This window comes from Ceratotherium simum, chromosome 20 (genome assembly GCF_057802395.1).
Source record: "Ceratotherium simum simum isolate JZ-2026a chromosome 20, ASM5780239v1, whole genome shotgun sequence".
Lineage (NCBI taxonomy): Eukaryota > Metazoa > Chordata > Mammalia > Perissodactyla > Rhinocerotidae > Ceratotherium > Ceratotherium simum.
Genome location: NC_141919.1, coordinates 40,112,091 through 40,138,392, shown reverse-complemented (window position 1 = coordinate 40,138,392; position 26,302 = coordinate 40,112,091). Strand labels below are relative to the sequence as shown.

At 35.8% G+C, this 26,302-nt stretch overlaps 1 protein-coding gene across 2 annotated transcripts in view; it reads right to left on the bottom strand.

Annotated features, from left to right (window-relative positions):
- The window catches only part of FOCAD (focadhesin), a 291,760-nt gene that overhangs the window by 150,543 nt on the left and 114,915 nt on the right, over positions 1 to 26,302 (bottom strand). For both annotated transcript variants that reach the window (XM_014792384.2, XM_087444678.1), the window contains exons 12-15: positions 8,197 to 8,301; positions 7,689 to 7,790; positions 7,029 to 7,159; positions 2,632 to 2,758 (exon numbers count right to left, since the gene is read on the bottom strand). In XM_014792384.2, coding sequence (XP_014647870.1) covers positions 2,632 to 2,758; positions 7,029 to 7,159; positions 7,689 to 7,790; positions 8,197 to 8,301 — 465 coding nt within the window. The remainder of the gene's footprint in view (positions 1 to 2,631; positions 2,759 to 7,028; positions 7,160 to 7,688; positions 7,791 to 8,196; positions 8,302 to 26,302) is intronic.

The following is a 26,302-nucleotide window of genomic DNA, read 5'->3' as shown; positions in this document are numbered from 1 at the left end:
AAAATATATGAGATTTGGATTGAAAACATTAAAAGAGAAAGAGGGTGGGAGGAGTGAAACCAAGTGAAGAAAGGAGTATTAAGGTATCAAAATAAGCCATAGGCTTTATTAAATAAAATCCTAGACAGGATGCCTCAGTTCCTCTACAGGACAATGGAATGTGAGAAGCAAGATAGTCGCTATAGGCTGAACATTTGTATCCCCTCCAAAAATTCATATGTTGAAATCCTAATCCCCAAATTGATGGTATTAGGAGATGGAGTCTTTGAGAGGTGATTAGGTCAAGAGGGGAGAGCCTTCATGATTGTGATTAGTGCCCTTATAAAGAGACTCCAGAGAGTCTCTTTATAGCCCCTTCTGCTATGTGAAGTTACAATGAGAAGACAGTAGTCCAGGAGGAAGATGTCTGTCTCTGAACCAGGAAGTAGGCCCTCACCAAACACCAAATATGCCAGCAACTTGATCTTGGACTCGCCAGACTCCAGAACCATGAGAAATAAATGTGTGTTGTTAATAAGCCACCCAATTTATGTTATTTTTGTTATAGCAGCCCAAATGGATTCAGACAGTAATTCAGCATAATAGTGGGCTCAAAATTATCTTTATGGGTAGTGGTTTGGATTGGGGGAATAGATTTGGGGCTAAATATTCAACAATCCCAAATGGTCTCCTTTAAGTATAGAAAGAAGTCCCAAGAGCTTCAGCAGTGAAAGAATAGGATACCATTTGGAGGAAGAAATTAAGTCACTATCATATAATTATATGAGTTTCAGGAAAAAGATAAAAAAACTACTTGGAACAACCTTGATGGCGTTGACTATATCCAACTGTGTAACAATTTTTCAGGAGCAAGTTCAACATTTTAAGAGCACCTAAGTGGGCAGACATTATGCTAGGTCTTTTTTGTATGTAATCTCATTTTACCCTTGCTTGAAGAAATAGATGCTCAGAGAGGTTAAGTAAATTAATCAAAGGACGCACAGCTAATAACTGGTATATATCTAGTACACTCGCACAATCGCCTAAAAACAAAGATGCTTTCTACCACATCAGGCAACATTTTTCATATCCATTAATTGCAGTACTAACTATAATTAATGATACTATCTTAGAGTAACGGAATGAGAAAAATCAGCACCACACACAGGGCTGTGTTTTTATGAGTTAATAAGCATGTATAGACAATAGAGCCTTATAGCAACAGCAGAGGATGGGTGGAGAACACAATGGAATTATAGACACAATAAGACAAAATTACTATTTGTTAGGAGGAAAAGTTAATTTCACAAATGAGTGGATTTCTGTTTGGAAAAAACAATAAAAAGGAAATGCTCCAAAAGGGTAACAGTGGTCACTTTTTGGAGGTGAAAGTATAGAATTCTTTCTTCTCTCAAAGCTTCTGTCAAAACTTCATTTAAAAATAAGATTTAGCATTATTTATTGTGAAAGTAATATAATCACTAAACTGACACTTCCCAATTCCAGATGACTAACTGAAGCAATAAGAAGCAAAAGTCCTTGGTCATGTGTAGTATTCCCCTGCTTTAATGGTCCCCTGCTGGAACGGTCCCCTGCTGGAACAGTCCTCTGCCATGAAACCCTGACAACTTCGCCAGCTACTGCACACGTGGTCTGAAAGCACTGCTGGCACTCACTGGTTCCTGAACAGTGATGATGCTTACCGTCTGCTAAAATAGTGTTTACCAAAAAAAAAAAAAAAATTAGTTTATTCTCACACCAAGATCCTGAGTCAATATCTAACTCCTTCTGCAGTCTATTTTCCTCACCTATAAAATGGTGTTAGAATCCCTATACTGCAGTTACAGAGGAACATAAATGACAAGTGCTTGGCACAGGGACATAAGCATATGAACACTCCACACAGTCATTGCTTGTATTATTATATCATTATATACATATCATCACATCAACCACGATTACCATAGACTAAGAGAATTCTACTTAGTCTCTGATTCACTAAACAACTACAATTGTATAGGTATGTTCACTATGTCAACAACCTTGGTTAGGTTGATGAATGATCTTTGATGTTATTACCACATTTCTTCCAAAACAGTCAAGATTCTCTCTGCTGTGTTGTAATTTTGAGAGCAATTTAAAGTTCAGAAAATGATTTAGAGGCTCAGTTCTAACATCGATCACTCCTATTCAATCTGATCACTAGGAAAGAAAGGATCCTTTGCCAATCTTCAAGCCAACAATAATTTTTGCTGGTTATAAAACTGCCACTGGCCCATGCCAATTTCCTTACCTCCTCTGCTTCTAAGGCTCTCTAATCACAAAACTAAGAAGCAAATATACTCAAGAGTTCTCCTATAAGCATAACTTTCCCTTTTATATTAATAAAAATAAATAAACACGAGGAAAAACCTAAAGTCTAGGTTTTCTTTAGCCTCGAGAGAATGTATACATGACCAGATGTTTCAAGACTTCCCTCCAGAAAGAATTTGTAAAGTAGGAGATCTTGCTTCATTCTTCCAAACAAAAATCTCTGGGAATGAATATTCAAGTAACTTTCAGTTACTTGAAGCTAATCTTATATCCATGTAACTACTATGCCTTATAAAATATTTCCTTCAAAATTATCCAAAACAATTTTAAAAGGCCTACCTCGGCTTGGCAGAGTGCATGAAGACCTTGCAACACCAAGGCAGCTGGAGTAGCTTGATCAGGCTTGGTGCATTCATTCAATACCTGGGAAATGGCAGCCAACATATCTGCGCCATGCTGATATGGCCTACAAGAAATGATGGTTTAGAAACAGGATGAAAGCCAAAGAGCTATATTACCACTCCCAGGTCTTTGGCCTGAACAAAAAGCATTAATGCTTTTCTCAGGCCAGCCCCGGTAGCCTAGTGGTTAAGTGTGGCATGCTCTGCTTCGGCAGCCTGGGTTCAGTTTCCAGGTGCAGACCTACACCACTCATCTTTCAGCAGCCATGCTGTGGCGGCGGCCCACACACAAAACAAAGAAGACTGGGGGCCAGCCCCATGGCCAAGTGGTTAAAGTTCAGCGTGCTCTGCTTTGGTGGCCCAGGTTCACAGGTTCAGATCCGGGGCACGGACCTACTCCACTCATCAGTCCTGCTGTGGAGGCATCCCATATACAAAATGAAGGAAGAATGGCCCAGATGTTAGCTCAGGGCTAATCTTCCTCAAGCAAAAAAAGAGGAAGATTGCCAATGGATGTTAGCTCAGGGTGAATTTTCCTCACCAAAACAACAACAACAAGAACAACAACAACAACAAGAGGAAGATTGGCACAGATGTTAGCTCAGAGTGAATCTTCCTCAGGGGGGAAAATAAAAAGCATTGATGCTGTTCTTTACCCTTGTGCCAACTAAATGTTGACCCTCAAATACTAACATCGTATGTTTTTCTTCAAAGATTTGCATCATCATCATTTCTGCTATAACTTAAGGCTCATTTTTTTTTATTGATGTTTTAATAGTTTATAACACTGTGAAATTTTGGGTTGTCCATTTTTGTTGGTCCATCACCATATACACGTCTCCCTTCACCCCTTGGGCCCACCCCCTACCCCCATTGCCCCTGGTAACCACAATACAGTTTTCTCTGTCCATGTGTTGGTTGTTTATATTCCACATATGAGCGAAATCATGCGGTGTTTCTCTTCCTCTTTCTGGCTTATTTCACTTAATGTAATACCCTCCAGGTCCATCCATGTTGTTGCAAATGGGATGATTTTGTCTTTTCTTATGGCTGAGTAGTATTCCATTGTATATATATACCACATTTTCTTGATCCAATCATCAGTCGAGGGACACTTAGGTTGCTTCCACTTCTTGGCTACAGTCAATAATGCTGCAATGAGCATAGGGGTGCATAAGCCTCTTTGGATTGTTTATTTCAGGTTCGTTGGATAGATTCCCAGTAGTGGGATAGCTGGATCATAGGGTATTTCTATTTTTAATTTTTTGAGGAATCTCCATACCATTTTCCATAGAGGCTGCACCAGTTTGCATTTCCACCAGCTGTGTATGAGGGTTCCCATTTCTTCACATCCTCTCCAACATTTGTTGTTTTTTGTCTTGGTGATTATAGCCATTCTAACGGGCATGAGGTGCTATCTTAGTGTTGTTTTGATTTGCATTTCCCTCATGATTAGTGATGAACATCTTTTCATGTGCCTATTGGCCATCTGTATATCTTCTTTGGAGAAGTGTCTGTTCATTTCCTCTGCCCATTTTTTGATCAGGTTGTGTGTTTTTTTGTTGTTCAGTTGTGTGAGTTCTTTGTATATTATGGAGATCAACCCCTTGTCAGATATATGTTTTGCAAATATTCTCTCCCAGCTGGTGGGTTGTCTGTTCATTTTGATTCTGGTTTCATTTCTCTTGTAGAAGCTCTTTAATCTGATCAAGTCCCACTTGCTTATTTTTTCTTTAGTTTCCCTAGTCTGAGTAGCCCTGGCATCCGAAAAGATTCCTTTATGACCAATGTCATATAGTGTGTTGCCTATACTTTCTTCTATGAATTTTATAGTTTCAGGTCTCACCTTCAGGTCTTTGATCCATTTTGAGTTAATTTTTGTGAATGGCGATAGCACATGGTCCACTTTCATTCTTTTGCATGTGGCTGTCCAGTTTTCCCAACACCATTTATTGAAGAGACTTTCCTTTCTCCATTGTATGTTCTTAGCTCCTTAGCTCTTTGAAAATCAGCTGTCCATATATGTATGGTTTTATTTCTGGGCTTTCAATTCTGTTGCATTGATCTGTGTGTCTGTTTTTGTACTAGTACCATGCTGTTTTGATTACTATTGCTTTGTAGTATGTTTTGAAGTCAGGGATTGTGATGCCTCCAGCTTTGTTCTTTTTTCTTAGGATTGCTTTAGCTATTCGGGATCTTTTGTTGCCCCATACAAATTTTAGTACTCTTTTTTCTATTTCCATGAAGAATGTCATTGAGATTCTGATTGGGATTGCATTGACTCTGTAGATTGCTTTAGGTAATATAGACATTTTAACTACGTTTATTCTTCTAATCCATGTGCATGGGATGTCTTAAGGCTCATTTATGATATAGAAATAGTATCCAAAAAAGAAACACTTGTTAACAAATTTTGTTCTCCCTAAATCGTAAATCCTACTGTCTGAATTGACGAAAATTCAAGTCTATAAAAAGGGTGAAAAGAACTGACTTATCTTACTGAGATTATCACTAAAGATAGAGCTATTCTTGTCTGGTAGTTGCTCTGGTATCAGACACTGACTCCAAAAGCAGGGATTTGAGATCTGAAGATGATTCATTACAGTAGTGATACTAACTAAGGTGGTTACACCTATCACAATTATGATGCCAATGATGATAAAAATAATAATGTGAATTATAACTGACTAAGCCCCTATTTCATGCCAGGCATCACGCTGGACTCACTCATTCATCCCCCGCCCCCTCTCCTCTTTATTCCACATATATTGTGCTATCCCCAGAATGCTTTTAACGTCATAAAGAAATGCTCAGGTCCATCCCCTGTATTCCTTGTAACCCTGCAGTGACATAATACTTTCTGTAATTAACAAAATATAAACTGACAAAATTGCGTGGGGGGATTCTATTGTTTCACTGTCTGGCAAACAGAAATCATTTTCCAAAACTAGAAAAATTCGACAGATCTTGAGGTGGTAACTGAAAGGAGCACTGAATAAGTTATCAACAGACTCTGATCTGGTCTGAGAGTTAACCTCTCCTGAGTCTCAGCTTTAAGTATGTAAAATTGAAATGTCAACTAATAACCTTTCATCTCTAAAATTTTTTCCGTGCCAATACCGCAAGAGAATCTAAACTCTCAGATCTTGGGTTACAGATGTATAACTTTTAGACTGAGGTCATGTTTGTGTTGCCAAAAGGTTGAAGCTTAGAAAAGAGGCAGAACTGCTGAGCCTTAGATACATTCTGATCCAAGATTTTACTTGAAACAGAAAACATCCACATTTTAGCACCAGGGCCAAAGCCATTCATTGTACAGCTACAGGAAGTACTATTCAGTGTCGTCATTGACCGAGGTAAGAATGATGCTCCCAAGAATTCTACAGTGCAGTGGCTCGAACAACACATGAAACTGCAGGATTACAACTCATTTCGAATCTATTTCCTCCCTAAATATTTTTACCTTACCCTTTTTGTGTGTGTGTGTGAGGAAGATTAGCCCTGAGCTAACGTCTGTTGCCAATTCTCCTCTTTTTACGAAGGAAGATTGGCTCTGGGCTAACATCCATGCCCACCTTCCTCTACTTTATAGAAGGAGCACAGGATGGCTTGATAAGCAGTATGTAGGTCCGCCCCCAGGATCCAAACCTGTGAACCCTGGGCCACCAAAGTGGAGCACGTGAACTTAACCACTATGCCACCGGGCCAGGCCCCTACCTTACCCTTTTAAAGAAAAAAAAAAATCTGGCAAGGTGGAGCTTAGCTTAGTTAACACTAAGCCTTGTCACCTCCTGCCTATTTACTAATCCATAATCTAGAACAGAAGAATCATGTCCCTAATATCTTCACGTCTTCCTAAACCCTAGAACATACCTGGGAACTCAAGATCATGTCTTTCCTAATAATTAATTCCATGCAATGAGTCACAAATAAGGCCTTCCCTATTAAAACTTCTCATAAAAATCAGGCATAACAGGGAAAATGTAAGAAAGAACAGTTTGATTACAGCCACTGCTTAGGTTTCAGGGATTTATATACAGAAAAATAGAAAGCACAACATCATGTATTTTATTAAAATATTAAATTATTATCCAGAAAAGGATATAAATATCCTATAAACCTAGAAATAAGACTAGACATGAAGTGAAAAGACATGCTTGCTTCTCAAAGTTATTGTCCAATGTTACTAAGTCTTACAATCAAAAACTTGAAGATTAATTTATTCTTACTCAAATATCTTCTGCCTACGTTTCCTTGCTTCTTGCTTACAATAAAAAAATTAAATGCAAAATAATATATCACGATATACATTCCCAAGGGTTAAGCACATCTTACCTCTGCTTACATATATCTCTGATCGATGCTGCTTTAGCGATCAGTTTCTCCCACTGGACTTCCTTGCCCACAGACAGAGAGGGCACATCGGACATGGCCATGAAACGCTGCAGTTCAGGATAGACACGATCCTAAGAGGGCAATTTCACAAAAAAAGGAATTTCCCAACTTGAGTTGAATAATCATTATCTCCTTTTATGCAGCATTTTAACCTCCACAGCTCACATTTGCATTGCAAATTACAATGTACTTCTTCCAATCAGCAGAGAAGAATGCTGTGGTGATTGCTAGGGATTTTCTTACAGACCCATGTACTGTTCATTCCATAAAACAAGAAAAAAGACGCTAAATCTCACCCAAATTACAAAGGCTCTAATCACTTATAATCATATTTCTATTACTTTTCCCACATAAATGGAAAAATAAATTTCAGACTTAAGAAAATAAGTTTATTTTCTATTCTCAATTTCTGACAGTCGATCACAACAGGCTGTAATACAGATCAAAAGCATCACCCTTAATCAAAACTTCTCCATGCAATCATTGATGCCACTTACTAATACAACTCTATCAAAGCACTGTCACACATAATGACAAAATTAGTTTCCTTCAGTGAAAGGAACATGTTTAATACTCACACAAGTGTATATCTGAGTTTACCTGCTTTTCCCACAAAGATGTCAACAAGCGTAAAGTGATAGCTTTTAATTGTGGAGTGGTTCCAAGAAGTTGGATTACTCGCAGAATTTGTCCAATGCACACCTAGAAAATATTGAAGAAATTTTGGCTTCATAAATGTAAATTTAGATAATCTCAAGGTTACCAAAGAATTTTAAAATCCCTTATTATAAAATAAAGACTGAAGTAAAGCTTACTACAGTATTACCCGTCTTCTCAGAGATTGGAGAAAGCTTTGGGAGGGGCTAGCTAGCAATCCTGGCGACATAAAGACCTAATCTCAGACAGTAGGCAATGGGAAACTTGGCTATTTAATGATTTAAAAGTATTAATTCTTAAATATTGTAATAAATACTTTTAGCACAACAAGGAAGTAGTGATCATGGCAAAATTAAGTGCTCAAAATTTCATATAATACCAAACAAAATTCAATGTGTTATTCATGCCTCACTTTCTTTTTGCCCTCAAGTAAATTGGTTAATATACGAACCTTGTGAACACCAAGTGTAGGTAAAGTATACAAGATATCATTATATAATACAGGTTCCAGTGGTCTTCCCAATTTGAACATCAAAACTGGAATCAGATTTGGTACCTAAAATGAATTTAAAGAACATATTAATTATGCCTCATAAGAAATCATTCTATAAAGCAATCATTATTTCATTTTTCTTCAAAGGAATAATATGACTACATACAAATTAGAAGACTAAAAAAATGTCAGCTAACCATTTGTTGTTAATGGTAATTTCATAGTACCACTAATATTCTCTTTTATAATTAGCTGCCAAACACCAATCAAAAAATGTTTTTCTTAAACAACTATGACGTTACCTTTCAGCAATACAAAAGTAGTTAAGATATATCCTGCCCCAAAGAAGTTTACAGTTCCAATGAGCAGCTAACACTCATGATATATAGACAATAAAATAACTCCACATGGTGAAATATTCAATTATGTTATTCTAATATGAAATAATTAAAATCAGTTGTAGTGTAAGGGAGGTTAATGGACAAAAATTTCCCTCCAGGCACCATTTCAATCCCTATGCATAACACAATAAAATGAGAAGAGCAATTCATTTGTGGATGAGAAGACTTAATATTGTTAAAATGGTAATATTTCCCAAATAGATCTACAGATTCAACACAATCCCTATCCAAATCCTAGCTGGCTTCTTTGCCTAAATTGAGGAGCTGATCCTAAACTTCATATGGAAAAGCAAGGAACCCCGAATAGCCACAACAGTCTTAAAAAAGAAGAACAAAGTTTGAGGACTCAAGCTTCTCAATTTCAAAATGTACTACAAGGCTATGGTAATCAAAAAAGTGTGGTACTGGCATAAGGACAGAAATATAGATCAATGAAATAGAAGTCAGAGTCCAGAAATAAATCCTTACATTTACATTCAATAGATTTTTGACAAATATCTCAGGAAAATACAATGGGGAAAGAAGAGTCTCTTTTAAAAATGGTGCTGGATTTCAACAACTGGATATACAACATGCAAAAGAATGAATTTGGACTCCTTCCTCACACCACACACAAAAATTAACTCAAAATAGATTTTAGACCTAAACGTAAGAGGTAAAACTATAAAACTCTTAAAGAAAATATAGGAGTAAATCTTTGTGACCTTGTGTTAGGCAAAGCCTTCTTAGATTTGACATCAAAAGTATGAGCAACAAAAGAAAAAAACAGATGTCAAACTAAAAATATTTGTCCTTCAAAGGACACTAAAGAAAATGAAAAGAAAAACCACAGAATGGGAGAAAATATTTACAAACCATGCATCTAATAAGGGACTTGTATCCAGTATACATAAAGAATTCTTACAACTCAATAATAAAGGGACAAATAACCCAATTTAAAAGAGCAAAGGATCTGAATAGCTATTTCTCCAAAGATAAACAAATGGCCAATAAAGACAGAAAAAGATACTCTACCATTATTAGCCATGACATAAATACAAATCAAAACCAGAATGATATACCACTTCACATTCACTAGGATGGCTATAATCAAAAAGACAGATAATAGCAAGTGTTGATGAGGATACAGAGAAATTGGGACCCTCATACACTGCTGATGGGAAATGGAAAATGGTGCAGCCCCTTTGGAAAACAGTCTAGCAGTTCCTCAGGGTTACACAGAATTACCGTATGATCTAGCAGCTCTACTCCTAGGTGTCTACCCAAGAGAAATGAAAACATATATCCACACAAAAACTTGTACATGAATGCTCATAGCAGCATAATTCATAATAGCTAAACAGTGGAAACAACCCAAATGCCCACTGAAATGATGAATAGATAAATAAAATATAGTATAGTCATACAATGGAATGTTAGTCATTCATAAAAAGGAAAAGGAATCAACATGTATGAACCTTGAAAACATAGTATGAAGTGAAAGAAGCCAGTGACAAAAACCACATATTATTCCACTTATATGAAATGTCCAGAATAGGCAAATCTATAGAGAGAGAAAGTCATTGCTTAGGACCGAGGAGGTGTAGGGGAAAATAGAGAGTGATTTCTAATGGGTACAAGGTTTCTTTTGGGGGTGATGAATATGTTCTCAATTTATTTGTAATTATGTTTGCACAACTCTGTGAATATAACAAAAGTCATTGAACTGCACACTTTAGATGAATTATAGGCATGTGAATTACACCTTAATAAAGCTATTAAAAAAATTCAATTCAAAATCATTAAGTAAATACCTACTATGAGCAAGAAACCTTACCTGATGCCACAAAATGTAGTGTCAAAAAAATTTTATTTTCCTTACAGTGCATTTCAAAGGTTTCTTGTCCAGAATTTGTTAAATTTCCTCTACCTGCTGTAATCTTAAAAAACCTTTTCCTTCTAAGCTTAGAAAACATCTACTTTAATTCAATTTCAAGAAGGAAAAAGAATCCTCTCAACCCTACCAACAAAAAAGTGACAGTTAAACATTAATTCATTAAGGAGCCCGACCACAATATACCACAGCAGCATTCTGAGCTACGCATGTAATGGCTACAGACTCACAACACACAGACAGAATTTATGATGTTTCTAACAAGTGCTGGGGCTCTACTGGAACAGAAATTCCATCACCCAAACCTTGAGCAAATGAAGGGAGATAAATTTTTGAACTGGCTTCCTCATTTTAATTGAAAACAAAAGGCTATCTTAGATTCCACTGCACAAGTCTCAATGAATTATACCTTCTAGGAAGATATCTACCAAGACACTATGACAGATTCCTAGTTCAGGGAAGGGCAATCAGTACATTTAGTGACATTATATAAAATAGTGTATTTATTGTACGGCTTTTAAACAACTGTTTTAATTATATTGTCAGGAAAGAAATAAAGTACTCTATTTATGCTGAAGAGTACAGTTCCTATGTGAGCCTTAGACTTAAAGAAGTATGTAAGGGTATTTATTTTTCTCTAGTGAATTCAGAAATGAAAAAAACAAAGTGGAAAACTTTTACAGTAAATAATCTTAGACTTAATACAGTTCTTGAGGCTATTATAGCCCAAGTTAAATCCTAAAGTCAACGGAAAAAACAAAATAGGTCTTATTTCATTAGGAAAACACAAATATAGCTATATAAGTGTGGAAAATATTTTTTGCATCAAGTTAAGTATGGACTGTTGTTTTCCTAATGAAATAACATATCTGTGTATTTATTGATTTACTTGAGATATAATTATGAGTTCTTGATTCCTCTGCTCTTGAGCCTTCTACTCTCCAGAGGTAGAAAAGAGAATGAATGCTCTGACTTTAACTTAAGTTTAAAATACACTGGTAAGTGCCCTATAACTCACTGTCTCAAGACCTTCTGGTTTCATAAAACCCAATGCTTTCTCTTCCCTCCTTTAGAATTCAAGTGATTGATAAACAAATTGACTTAGAATGATTAGATTATTAAGGAGTCCCAATAAGACTATCAGCAGATTTCTCAGCAGAAATCTTGCAGACCAGAAAGGGATGTAGGATGATATATTCAAAGTGCTGAAACAAAGAAACAGCTAACCAAGAATACTATATCCAGCAAAATTTTCCTTCAAAAATGAAGGAGAAATAAAGACTTTTCCAGATAAACAAAAGCTGAGGGAGTTCATCCATTAGACCTGCCTTACAAGAAATACTAAAGGAAGTCCTTCAAGTTGAAAGGAAAGAACACCAGACAGCAACATGAAAGTATAAAGGTCACTGATAAAGGTAAATAAATAGAAAAATACAGATTAATGTAATATTGTACTGGTAGTACATAAGTCACTTTTAATTCTGGTATATGAGTTAAAAGACAGAAGTATAAATAACTATAACTATAAAAATATGTTAATGGATACACAACATAAAAAGATGTAATTTGTGACATCAATAACAAAGTGTGGGGAGAAATAAAAAAGTAGAACTTTTGTATGTGATTGAAGTTAAGTTGTTATCAGCTTAAAATAGAATGTTATAAGATGTTTTCTGTAAGCCCACAGCAACCACAAAGAAAACACCTACAGAAGATACACAAAAGATAATGAGTAAGGAATCAAAGCATGTCACTATAAAAAAAATCAATGACACAGAAATTAAGACAGCAATAGAGGAAAAGAGGGACAAAAAAGCTATTGGGGGGGGGGGGGTCAGCCCAGTGACATAATGGTTAAGTTCACGCACTCTGCTTCAGTGGCCCAGGGTTCATGGGTTCAGATCCTGGGTGTGGACCTGTGCACCGCTTATCAAGCCACACTGTGGCAGGCATCCCACATACAAAGTAGAGGAAGATGGGCATGGATGTTAGCCCAGGGCCAATCTTCCTCAGCAAAAAGAGGAGGATTGGCAACAGATGTTAGCTCATGGCTAATCTTCCTCACAAAAAAAAAAAAAAAAGCTATAAGAGAGACAGAAAACATTTAACAAAACAGTAATATTAAATCCTTCCCTATCTGTAATTACTTTAAATATAATGGATTAAATTCCTCAATCAAAAGACAGAGTGGCTGACAGGGTAAAAAAACAAGATACAAATATATACTGCCTACAAGAGATTCACTTTACATCTAAGGACACACATAGGTGAAAGGATGAAGAAAGATATTCCATGCAAACGGTAATCAAAAGAGAGCAAAGGTAGCCATACTTATACACAGTAGACTTTAGGTCAAAAACTGTCACAAGAGACAAAGAAGAAAATTATATAATGATAAAACAGTCAATTCACCAAGAAGATAGACAATTATAATAATAATAGACAAATATAATAATATAATAATAACCCAACATCAGAGCAATATATGTACACCCAAAAATATGAAGCAAACATTGACCGACTAAAGGGAGAAATAAATAGCAACAGAAATAATGGTAGGAGATTTCATTACTCCACTTTCAATAATGGAGAACATCCAGACAGAAGATCAAAAAGGGAACAGAGGACATGAACAACATTATAGACCAATGGACCTAACAGACATATACAGAACATTCCATCCAACAGCAGCAAAATACTAATTCTTTTCAAGCACACACAGAACATTCTCCAGGGTGGATCACACCTTAGGTCATAAAACAACTCTTAACAAATTTAAGAAGATTGAAATCATACCAAGTATCTTTTCTGATCACAGTGGAATGAAACTAGAAGTCAGTAACCATAAGAAAACAGGAAAATTCACAAATACATGGAAAATAACACATTCTGGAACAACCAATGGGTTAAAGAAGAAAGCTAAAAGGAAATTAGAAAATATTTTGAGACAAACAAAAATGAAAACACAACATACTAAAACTTACGGGATTCAGCAAAAGCAGCACTAAGAGGGAAGTTTATAGAGGTAAATGCCTACATTAAAAAAGAAAAAAAGATCTTGAACAAACTAATTTTTACCTCAAGGAACAAGAAAAAGAATAAACCAAGCTCAAAGTTAGCAGAGGAAGGAAATAATAAAGATTAAAGCAGAAATAAATGAAATAAAGAATAGAAAAACAGTAGGAAAAAAAGTCAACAAAATTAAGGGTTGGTATTTTAAAAGATCAACAAAATTGACAACCCTTTAAGTAGACTAAGAAAAAAAGAGAGAAGACTCAAATAAATAATGTCAGAGATGAAAGAGGAAACATTACTACTGATGCCATAGAAATAATAAGGATTTTAAGAGACAACTATATACAATTATACTACAACAAATGGAATGACCTCGAAGAAATGGATAAATTCCTAGCAACACACAACTGACCAAGACTGAATCATGAAGAAGTGAAAACTCTGAACAGATCAATAACAAAGGAGATTTAATCAGCAATCAAAAACCTCACAACATAGAAAAGCCCAGGACCAGATGGCATCACAGGTGAATTCTAACAAATATCTAAGAAGATTTAACACTAAGCCTTCTTAAACTCTTCCCCAAAAACTGAAGAGGCGGGAACACTTCCAAACTCATTTTATAAGACCAGCATTACTCTCATACCAAAGCCAGAAAAAGATACTACATGAAAAGAAAACTACAGGCCCATATCTCTAATGAATACAGATGCAAAAATCCTCAACAAAATACTAGCAAACAGAATTCAACAGCACTTTAAAAGGATCATACACCATGACAGAGTGGGATTCATCCCTGGATGCAAGGATCGTTTGACATATGAAAAATAAATTAATGTTATATACTATATTAACAGAATGAAGGATAAAAATCACATGATCATCTCAATAGATGCAGAAAAAGCATTTGACAAAACTCAAAACCATTTCATGCTAAAAACATTCACTAAACTAGGAATGGAAGGAAATGACTTCAACATAATAAAGCCTCTATATGAAAAACTCATAGCTAATAGCATGCTGAATGGTAAAAAACTGAAAACTTTTCCTCTAAGATCAGGAACAAGGTAAGGGTGCCCACTCTTGCTCTATTCAACATAGTACCGGAAGTCCTAGCTAGAGCAACTAGGCAAGTAAAAGAAATAAAAGTCATCCAAATCACAAAGTAAGGAGTAAAATTATCTCTGTATGCAGATGACATGACCTTACATGCAGAAAACCCTAAAGATTCCATAGAAAAAACTTAGTTAAAACCAATCAATGAATTCAGGAAAATTGCAGGATACAAAACAAACATAAAAAAAATCAATTATGTTTTTGTATACTAACAATGAATAAACCGAAAAGAAAATTAAGACAACACTCTCATTTACAATAGCATCAAAAAGAATAAAATACTTCAGAATAAACTTAACTATAGAAGTGAAAGACTTGTATACTAAAAACTCAAAACACTGCTTAAAGAAATTAAAGAAGACACAAATAAATGGAAAGATATCTTATGTTCATAGTTTGGAAGACCTAATATTGTTTAAAATGTCCATACTACCCAAAGCAATCTACAGATTCAATGTAATCCCTATCAAAACCCCAATGGCATTTATTTCTTACAATAGAAAAAACAATCATAAAATTCATATGGAACCACAAAGGACCCTGAATAGCCAAAACAGTCTTAAGAAAGAAGAACAAAGCTGAGTCCCTCACAATTCCTGACTTCAAAACATATTACAAAGCTACAGTAAGCAAAACAGTATGATATTGGCACAAGGACAAACATACAGACTAATGGAATAGAATAGAGATCCCAGAAATAAACCCATGCATATATGGTCAATTAATTTATGACAAAGGAGCCAAGAATATACAATGGAAAGAGGACAGTCTCTGCAAAAAATGGTGCTGGGAAAACTGGATATCTGCATGCAAAAGAAGGATACTGGGCCCTTATCTTACACCATACATAAAAATCAACTGAAAATGAATTAAAGACAAACATAATACCTGAAACTACAAAACCCCTAAAAGAAGACATACGGGAAAAAGTTCAAAACATTGGTCTTTACAACGATTTCTTGGACATGACACCAAAAATACAGGCAACAAAGGCAAAAACAGACAAGTGGGCCTACATCAAACTGAAAAGTTTCTGTGTTGCAAAGGAAATGATCAATGTATAAAAAAAGGCAACCTATGGAATGGCAGAATATATTTGCAAACCATATATCTGATAAGGGATTAATATTCAAAATATATCAGGAACTCTTCCAACTCAACAAAAAACAAACAAATAACCTGATTTTAAAATGAGCAAAAGGGGGCCGGCCCCGTGGCGTAGTGGTTAAGTGCCCATGCTCTGCTGCTGGCGGCCCGGGTTCAGATCCCGGGCGCGCACTGACGCACCGCTTGTCAGACCATGCTGTGGCGGCATCTCACATAAAATGGAGGAAGATCGGCACGGATGTTAGCTCAGGGCCAGTCTTCCTCACCAAAAAGAGGAGGATTGGCATGGATGTTAGCTCAGGGCTGATCTCCCTAGCAAAAAAAGTAAAAATAAAAATAAAAAAATAAAAGAGCAAAAGACTTGAACAGACATTTTCCAAAGAAGACATACAAATGGCCACAGGTACATGAAAAGATGCTCAACACCACTAATCACCAGGGAAATGTAAATCAAAACCACAATGAGATATTAGCTTATACCTGTTAGGATAGCTATTATCAATAAATTAGAAAATAAGTGTTGGTGAGGATGTGAAAAAACTAGAACACTTGTGCACTACTGGTGGAACATAAAATGGTGCCGCCACCATGAAAAACAATATGGAGGTTTCCCAAAAAATTAAAAATAAAACCAACATATGATCCAGCAATTCTACTTCTGGGAATTTCAGGACAGGCACTAGTCTCTTAAAATTTATTCATAAAAAACCATTAACTGAACAGTTGCTGTTAGGTGCCTCTTCTAAAACAACCATCTTTTTATTGAAACATAAACTTTTCTGTAATATTTTATGAAATATAAAGAGACTTTAATTGTTTGACTTGTTTAACTTGGCATTGTTAGATTTTCTAAAGAAACACACCCGGGCATTTTAAAATAATACTTCAAAGAACTGAAATATTTCAAAAGAATTGAAATCAGGATCTTGAAGAGATATTTGCACTCCCATGTTCATTGCAGCACTATTCACAATAGCTAAGAGATGGAAACAACCTAAATATCCATCAATGGATAAATGGATAAAGAAAATGTGGTATATACATACAATGGGATATTATTCAGCCTTAAAAAAAGAAGGAAATCCAGTTATATACTGCAACATGGATGAATCTCAAGGACATCATGTTATGTGAAACAAGCCAGTCACAGAAGAACCAATACTGCATGATTCCACATTTGTATGAGGTATCTAAAGTAGTCAGTCTTAGAAGAAGAAAGTAGAATGGTGGTTGCCAGGGGCTGGGGGAGGGGGAAACGGGGAGCTGCTGTTCGATAGGTATAGAGCTTCAGTTCTGCAAGATGAAAAATTCTACACAATGCCGTACTATACACTTAACATTTTGACAAAAAAGTATATTTCATGTTAACGTTTTTTTAGTCATAATTTAAATAATCATGAGATCTTTTTTTTAAGAGTCAGAAGAGTCTTTGTCGAGTTGATTTAAACAATTTGATTTACAGATAGTGGAAGTGAGGCCCACGGAGATCACAAAATTAGTTGGTGGCAGAATGAGTCTTAGTTCACATCTCCATTCCACACAGCAGAGTGAAAGCAGTCAAAGATTCCAGGCTATCTATAACAAGATAAGGAGCTATCGTGTAAGCCTGTTCCCTATAATTGGGCAAAACAAAAGGAAAAAACAAGCAGGAGAAACACAAACCAGCATCTCTCTGGAGTCAATCACATAAAGAACAGAGCATAAAAATTTAACTCGGGATTCCATGAAAAATATCCATGTTGGCAACACTGTATGAAGTTACACAGAAAACAGCATAATCTTTCAGACAGTTATATAATGAAAATCATGAGTAGTGCTATCTACTTATAAACTACAAGAAATAAAAAGTGCTTTGTTGTTATTCATCTTAGTCATGAGATGAGAGAATATATAATTAATTTTTATAACTACCCCTCAGTTCATTACTCTATAAGAGATAGAGTAATAAATTAATATATAGAAAATAAAGATACCAGTGAAAAGAAATAATTCAAGATATGGTCATCTAATGGAAGTAAGAGGCAAAAATCTAAAGCAATGTCTGGTTTTCTTTAACTTTTCAGATTTATGTTTTATAAAACGAGACCTGAACTACAAAGGTGCATTCTTAGTTCATATTTTATTCATATCCTTAGATTAGATAAATGCTGAACCGTCTTTGTATAAGACTCAGTCCTGTGAAAAAATGGAAGTAAATTCTATGCACATAAGTGTATTTGCCATTTATAAAACAGTGGTAAGATAATAGTATGTGTTAAGTTAGAAATGAAAATATAAAACATGAATTTTTATGTAACAAAGAATGAATATGCTTGAATGGTACACACAAACAGAAGTATAAATGCATTCTTTAATCACTTTAATATTGAAAGAAACTTTTAAAATTATTTATTCTATAGAAAAAAAACCTAAGTACTATTATGCTTTTGAACATTAGTTAATTCCACCTTCTTCAATTACTTGACATTTCTACTTCTGATATCTACTTATTATTTAAGTAACACAGTGGAAAGCAGCCCGTTGATGCAAGTGCGGAAAAGCTAAACATTTCCTCCACTTATAAAGAATCTGTAGGCACGCAGCAACATCAAAGAAATGTAAACACAGTATAATTTTATTTCTCCTTGGTTCAAATTATATTTATATCATAACATAATTAAATAAGTGGTCTAGGGTCTTGAAGCTTAACCTCTGAGAGTGAAACAAGGTCAAGGCAAGAAAGGCATCTAGAATAATGAAGGCCCCTATGAGGCAGTCTTCTATCTGATATTCAGTCTAGCCTTACAACTTGAGCATCTGATGTACAGCAACCCCCCTAATAGAAGCAGCTAACATGTACTGAACAGTTACTATAAACACTCTCCTAAGCACTTTATAGAAAATCATGATTATCATCATGTTTCAAATGACAAAACTGGAGCTCATAAAGGCCAAATAATTTGCCCAAGGTAATAAAGCTAGCACATGTTGGGGTTAGGATTGGACCAAAGCAACTTAACCCCAAAGTCCATATACTTGCCACTTTGCCTTACCAAAGGCAGGGATGACATCTTCCTCACCTCTGTGTCTCTGGTTCCCAGCACACCACAAACAGTTTTAGAAGGCATAAACTATTCCTTGTTTCTTTATCTGCTCAAATTCCATTCAGCAAGATGGATCTTGCAGTGTTGCAGCTATTTGATTCTGTAAACAATTATTAAAAGCCTACCACTTGCAAATAAAAGTACTTAAAGATAGTACTCTGACCAAATTAAAATAGAATTAGAAAATTTTATCTGTTAGGTAAATGTCACCAGGATATCAAAAGGTTACCAGGACATCATCAGAATTTGACTTAAGAAGTTCTAGTATATAGAAAATAAGGTCAACAACACAGGAGCTCCAAGTATGGGAAAACAGAGGAAATATCACAGACTAGAATAAGACAAAGTCAAGTATCACATCACTTGAGGAGTCTGAAAATAACTATGACCTTTCCCAAACTAAACTTGATTTCCAGGTTAGTCTCCTTACCCATCTGAATCTTCACTATCGCCCAGAGTCAGAGACAACTTACATATTTAGAAAATGGTACAAGAAAACTAAAATCATAAAGAAATGGTTAGCCACATTATTAATATGTAACCAGCAACGGGAAAAAGGAGTATAACCAACATTAATTTTTTCAATTGCTAACATTTTGATAACTTTATATAAATGAAAACTATAATGACAGAATTCCCATAAGCATAAAATTTCCTTGCTGAACAAAAGTAGGTTTTATATTTCTATCACGGTGAGAGCTAAATCTTTGTACTGGTAAAACAAGAGTTAAAAGCCAATGTCTCATAAGTAAAGTACAACATGCATATTTTCCTTTCAATTAGTTGCAGTCAATTTCTACTACTGTATCTGTCACCAGCGATGTGTTTTACATCAGACAATTGGAAGAGGAGTTTACCCTCCATCAATGAGACATAATTAAATACAGCTCAGCTAGGTAAGCAACCATATAATAAAACTAGAGAAAGTCAATGCTTTTGAATTTATTAAAATAGTAAATTGCTCAAAGAACCCAAAGCCATGACAGTCAGGTCAATTTATTGGGATATGAAAAATGATGAAAGACTGACAACGGTAAATGTGAAGCCAGAGCATCTGTATTTGAGGAGGAGAAGATCAAATGGCCAACACAAGTTGGCTGAATATAAAGAATGACTTCAAATCTTCACTCTCTCTCTTGAATGACAAAAATCCTTTGAAATTTAAATAAGTGGTAAATATCTTATACCATGAATTTTATAAGATCCTAATTCAGTCTCAAATAAAAGACTAACCAATAAATTGAGCATACATGAACAATGGTAAACAAATGACCTGATTAGAATGCTATATTAACCAAGAAGATTAACACCCAGGATGAAGTAAAACTAGTGAAAAAAGCCAGAAACATAAAAAAGGATTGATTTAAATTTCTTGCAACAATGAATAAGAAGATTGACTCCATTGTTTGGAGTCAGTGTACTGCTAGGGAATGACCAAAAAAAGATTCAGTAAACTGCTATCTTGCATGATCTTCTGCATCAAAGAAAATTATTAGACTAGAAAGACGAAATGAATGTTAGTAAGAAGACATTAACAGACATCCATGATAGAAGCAGAAAGTGTAAACCAAAAGGAAAAAAAAAAGATTAATCCATGAACGGTGATAGAAAAACTGGTCAGTTAATAGGAAGAGGAATCTTAACACATCACCATACAAGAAAAAAATTTCAGGTGGATTCAAGAATTAAACATCAAAGAGAAATAATCTTTAAAGAATCTAGAAGAAATATTGAGTGAATATTTACATGCTCTCTAGAAAGGGAAGAACTCACTAAGCATTAACAATGAAAGATACTAAGTAAAGATGGATACAATCAAAGAAGAGTATTCAGAAAACAAAAGAGATGTTGAATTTAAATATACTAGCACAAGAAAAAATTCAATAATAATTGAAAGATAAAGTTAAGAAAATCTCCTAAAAAGTAAAGTAAAAAAGTAGAGAGAAGAAAATAGGGGGATAAAAGATAAGAAAATTAGGGGTCGGCCCGGTGGCGCAGCAGTTAAGTGCATGCACTCTGCTTCGGCAGCCCAGGTTCACAGGTTCAGATCCCGGGCACGCACTGACACGCTGCTCGTCAAGCCATGCTGTGGCAGCGTCCCATATAAAGTAGAGGAAGATGGGCACGGATGTTAGCCCACGGCCAATCTTCCTCAGCAAAAAAGAGGAGGCTTGACATCGGATGTTAGCTTAGGGCTGATCTCCCTCCCTCACACACATACAAACAAAGATAAGAAAATTATAAGATCAGTACAGGAACTCAGGGTCCAAATAAGAGAAGTTCCAGAAAGAAAAAACAAGGTCAGTAGAGGGAAAGAAATTAATGATAAAATAATGAAAAAAAATCCCCAGAATTCAAGGACTTGCATTTCCAGATTAAAAAGAGCCACCAATTATCCAGCACAATAGATGAAAATAGATTCACACCAAGCCATGTCATCTTGAAATTGCAGAGTACGAGGGACAAAGAGAAGATCCTAAAAACTTCGTGAGAGGAAAAATAAAAACAAAAATTAGGTTCACATAAACATATACTCAGAAATTCAGGAATCAGAATAACTTTGTTTTTTTTTTTATAATTTTATTTATTTATTTATTTTCCCCCAAAGCCCCAGTAGATAGTTGTATGTCACAGTTGCACATCCTTCTAGTTGCTGTATGTGGGACACGGCCTCAGCATGGCCAGAGAAGTGGTGCGTCGGTGCGCGCCCGGGATCTGAACCTGGGCCGCCAGCAGCGGAGCGCATGCACTTAACCGCTAAGCCACAGGGCTGGCCCTAGGAATCAGAATAACTTTAGATTTTTCCACAGCAATACTGCCAGCTATGGAAGTAATGGAAGAAAACAAGATTGTGAAGGAAAATGGTTTCCAGCCCAGAATTCCACACCCAGCCAAACTAACCCAATACCTGCCACACAGTAAAGGACTCACTAATAGTCAACTATTAAAAAGAAAACATGGGGCCGGCCCAGTGGAACAGTGGTTAAGTGTGCGCGCTCCACTTTGGTGGTCCAGGGTTCACAGGTTCAGATCTCAGTCACGCACTGATGCACCGCTTGTCAAGCCATGCTGTGGCAGCATCTCATATAAAGTAGAGGAAGATGGGTATGGACGTTAGCCCAGGGCCGGTCTTCCTCAGCAAAAAGAGGAGGATTGGCATCGGATGTTACCTCAGGTCTAATCTTCCTCACAAAAAAAAAAAGAAAGAAAACATATATATGATTTTCAACCAATGATATGATATTCTAAATAAAATATGCAAAAATTCCTAACATAAATACAGATTCCCCCCAAAATATGGGCAAAATGCATAAATCTAAAACTTAAAGAGGAAAAAAAACCCAAGCAGCAATAAGAACTTTAAATTTCACTATTAATTTTTATAATTGAAAATAAGATAATTTTCTCACATATTAAAGTTTAAAATATTTTTAAATTATAAAACTTAATGTAAAGATTCAGTGAAATAGACATTCTCACATAATACTGGGGGAGTAAAAGGTGATACAATGTTTCTAAAAAGAAAAATTTCAAACTTTATTTAAGAAGTTCAGGGGCCAGCCCGTGGCGTAGCAGTTGAGTGCGCGTGCTCCACTGCTGGTGGCCTGGGTTCGGATCCCGGGCATACACTGATGCACCGCTCGTCCAGCCATGCTGTGGTGGCATCCCATATAAAGTAGAGGAAGATGGCACAGATGTTAGCCCAGGGCCAGTCTTCCTCAGCAAAAAGAAGAGGATTGGCATAGATGTTAGCTCAGAGCTGATCTTTCTCACAAAAAAGAAAAACAAAAAAAAAGTTCAGCTCCAATCTGGGATTTGCTTCAAAATAACACTACAGAGTTGGGGACTGGGGAGTGGAAGGTACAGAAGACACAGACTAGCTGTGTAATGATAACTGCTGAGGCTAAGGGATGTACACATCAGGTTTATTATGCTATTCTCTCCAATTTTTAGTATGCTTCAAATTTTTCATAATAAAAGATTAAAAATCTTCTAATCTAGTATTCTCTCTACATAAATGTATTTTTTAAAACAAATCAGAATTCAATAAAATTTAAGAGACAAGATTTCCCCAGATATACACAAATCTATATACAACAGCATGTATTATTTTTATGTCAGAGTAAATCAACTAAAAGAATGCAAAACAAAATAAAAACTTCCATATTAAAAACCACCAATAGGGGCCGGCCTGGTGGTGTGGTGGTTAAGTTCGTGGGCTCCACTTTGGCAGCTTGGGGTTTGTAGGTTCAGATCCTGGGCACAGACCTACACACCACTCATCAAGCCATGCTGTGGCAGCATCCCACATACAAAATAGAGGAAGATTGGCACAGATGTTAGCTCAGGAACAATCTTCCTCAAGCAAAAAGAGGAGGACTGGCAATAGATGTTAGCACAGGGTCAATCTTCTTCAACAACAACAACAAAAAAAACCCACCACCAATACAACATACAAAACATATAAGAAAAAAAATACTATAAATAGAATGTTTTGTTATAACCACAAAGAAAAAAAGACAAAGAGAAACATGGAAAATTCTGTGTTCCTACACTAAAGAACAGAAGAAAGACCATATTTTCAAATATTTAAAGGGCTAACATATAAATGAAAAACTAGATGTGTTTTATGTAATCCTGAGGGCCAAACTGAAAGGCATATTTGGGTTTAATATGGCAAAAGAGTTTTTAAAAATTTTTGATAGACTAGAGTGGGCTGCCCCAAGAGGCACTAAAGTTTTCTATAACCAAAGGTACTCAATAAGAGAATGATAACCACCTACTTAGGATATGTTTAATGTATATATTTAAGAATCAAAAAGAAAAATAGAAGAGGAAATTGTAAGGATTGATGTAGGACCTACTACTTAAAAATATAAAATGGAACCCAAATTAATCAAAATTTAAGTAAATATTTGTGCAGAAAAGAGTTAACATAGCAGGCCTGAGACTGCCATCCTTAAAAGACTGATTGCAGAGTTAGCCTTTGGGTGGGGTCTTGGAAAATGGATTGGGGGAGGATTCTTACCACTCTTAACTGAGACAACTGTGCCTCAACTATGTGCACAAAGAAAGAATACAAAACACTGCACCTAAACTGACCAAACCCCATTAAAAACCTTCGGCACAGAGTCTCTAATAAGCTTCCCTACTAGATAACACTTCATGTATGTTGTCACAATTTGATTCTGGAGGAATTAAGTGAATCCTGCGTGACATTAGGAGAGGACTTTTGGAAGCTTGCGCTCAGTTTCCTCTGGACTTCACCCAATGAACCTTGTCTCTTGCTGATTTTATTTTTTACTCTTTTGCTATAACAATCATAGTCTACGGTTGCAACTATATCTTGAGTTCTGTGAGTCCTTCTAACAAATCACTGACCCTTGGGGTAATGCTGGAGACCCCTGACCCAGAATCATTTCCTATTTTGTTTAAAAAAAAAAAAAAAAAAAACTAGCAATTAAAAAAAGTTGCATAGTATTCTTAACAAGAATCACTTGTAGAGTATTTCTAATGTCAACAGAAACAGTAAACTCTCCCATGAGTTATACAGCTAACAATCAAAAATATTCAAGGGCCAGCTCCACACTGGGTACTGTGTTAGGCTTTAACGACACAACTGAGAAGTTAGTCCCTGCTCTCAAGTAGTTTACAGTCTAGGTAAGGAACCCACAAATATAATTATTGATTGAATAAGCCGAACTCAACTTTGAAGATTAAAAGTAAAGAAAATAGTTTCTATAGATAGAAATTAAGATATAAGAACAAGAAAACAACAATTCAAGACAGTCGTTGATAAGTGCAAAATACTAAATAGTACGACTGTTTTTCATTTTTCAGAGGAAGGGAGAGATTCTAGAGCTGGGCTGACTAATACAGTAGCCACTAGCCACATGTAACTACTTAAATTTGAATTTAAGTTAACAAAAATTAAAACTCCAGTTCCTTAGTCACATTAGCCAAATTTCAAGTGCTCAACAGTCAGTCATCTGTGGCTAGTGGCTACCATATTGGACAGCACAGATTAACAGAACATTTCCATCATCGCAGAAAATTCTATTGGACAATGCTATTCTAAAAGGCTGAGGTGCCCAAGAATGCCTCAGATGTTTGCTACCATGTTATCTGTAATGGCAACAACACCAACAAAAAAAAACATGGACAACTTAAATGTCTATCAATATGGACACAGTGGCATACAGTAAGCTGTTGACATACTGTGAAACACCAGCATCCTTCAAGGGGACCATAAATTAGATCTGTATAAACTAACATGGAAAGATACATATAACATACTGATGAGAGAAAAATACAAACTACAAAGAAACGTGTATAAAACATAATGCCTTTGTGTGCATATATTGGGGGGAGGTTACATTATGACATATATGTTTGTTTATGACTATTGTACATACTACTATATTGTTTGGATATTTTATATATTATTATTACATATTACAAGAATATTACTTTAGTAAAATAAATGGCTATTTTACTAAAATTATTTTCAGCAGTTTCGGTAAGTGATGGGACTGAATTGGATGTTAAATGACCAGAAGATATACAACTAGAAGGCAGAAGAGTAGGAAGTAGGTAAGATGGCAGGGGGACCCAGCAAAGACTCAGTGGAGGAATGAAGACTGAGGGCAAAGTTCCTGCCCAAAGAGGACAACTGCTGTCAGGGAACAAAGTCCGATCATGTTTGTCCTCCGCCTTCTTGCTTATTTTTCAAGGCACATCTAGTCCTTCCTCTTGCCCACTGAACCGTGTTCCTCCTTTTTCAAACTGATAGTTCAACTATTATGCACTAACCATGAAAAATATTGTTTTACGACCATGAAAAATGTTTAAGGATAATAGAGTAATTGTTTGCCCCTTCCTAGGCAAAGAATATTCTAAGTACTGTTTGTCACTCTAGCTTTGTGCACACCTTTATTTCAGCGTATTGGGGAACAGTTATTCATTCTCAAGACTGTTGCCCACGCCAGCTTGTGAACGCCTTACAGGCAGCAACGCTCTTCCTATCCTTCTTTGTATTTGCCCAGGACCACACATAAAACAAATGCTCAGTAAACACGAGCTGAATTAAACTCAAGACCAACTGAAAAAGGAAGAGAAGGTTAACAAAGTATAAGTATTGAGACTGGTTACTTCCACCAAAAAGAAAAAAAGCTGCCTAACATTCCATCACCCTCTTAGTACCTCCCTGAAAACCCCATTTTAAGAATTATTGTTCTTAGCCATTGTAGGTTTCTCGCCCACTACAGAGACTGTGAGGCTATTTTTAGCCAAGAGAAACCAATGAGAAGTGTATTTCTAAATACATATTTACATGTATATCGAAGTAATGAGCCTTAGGATTTTTTAGTACCTGCGTACTATTGAACGCAGCGGCCACTAGCCACATGTGGCTATTGAGCACTTAAAGTGTGGCTACTCAGACTTGAAATGTGCTGTAAGGGTAAAAT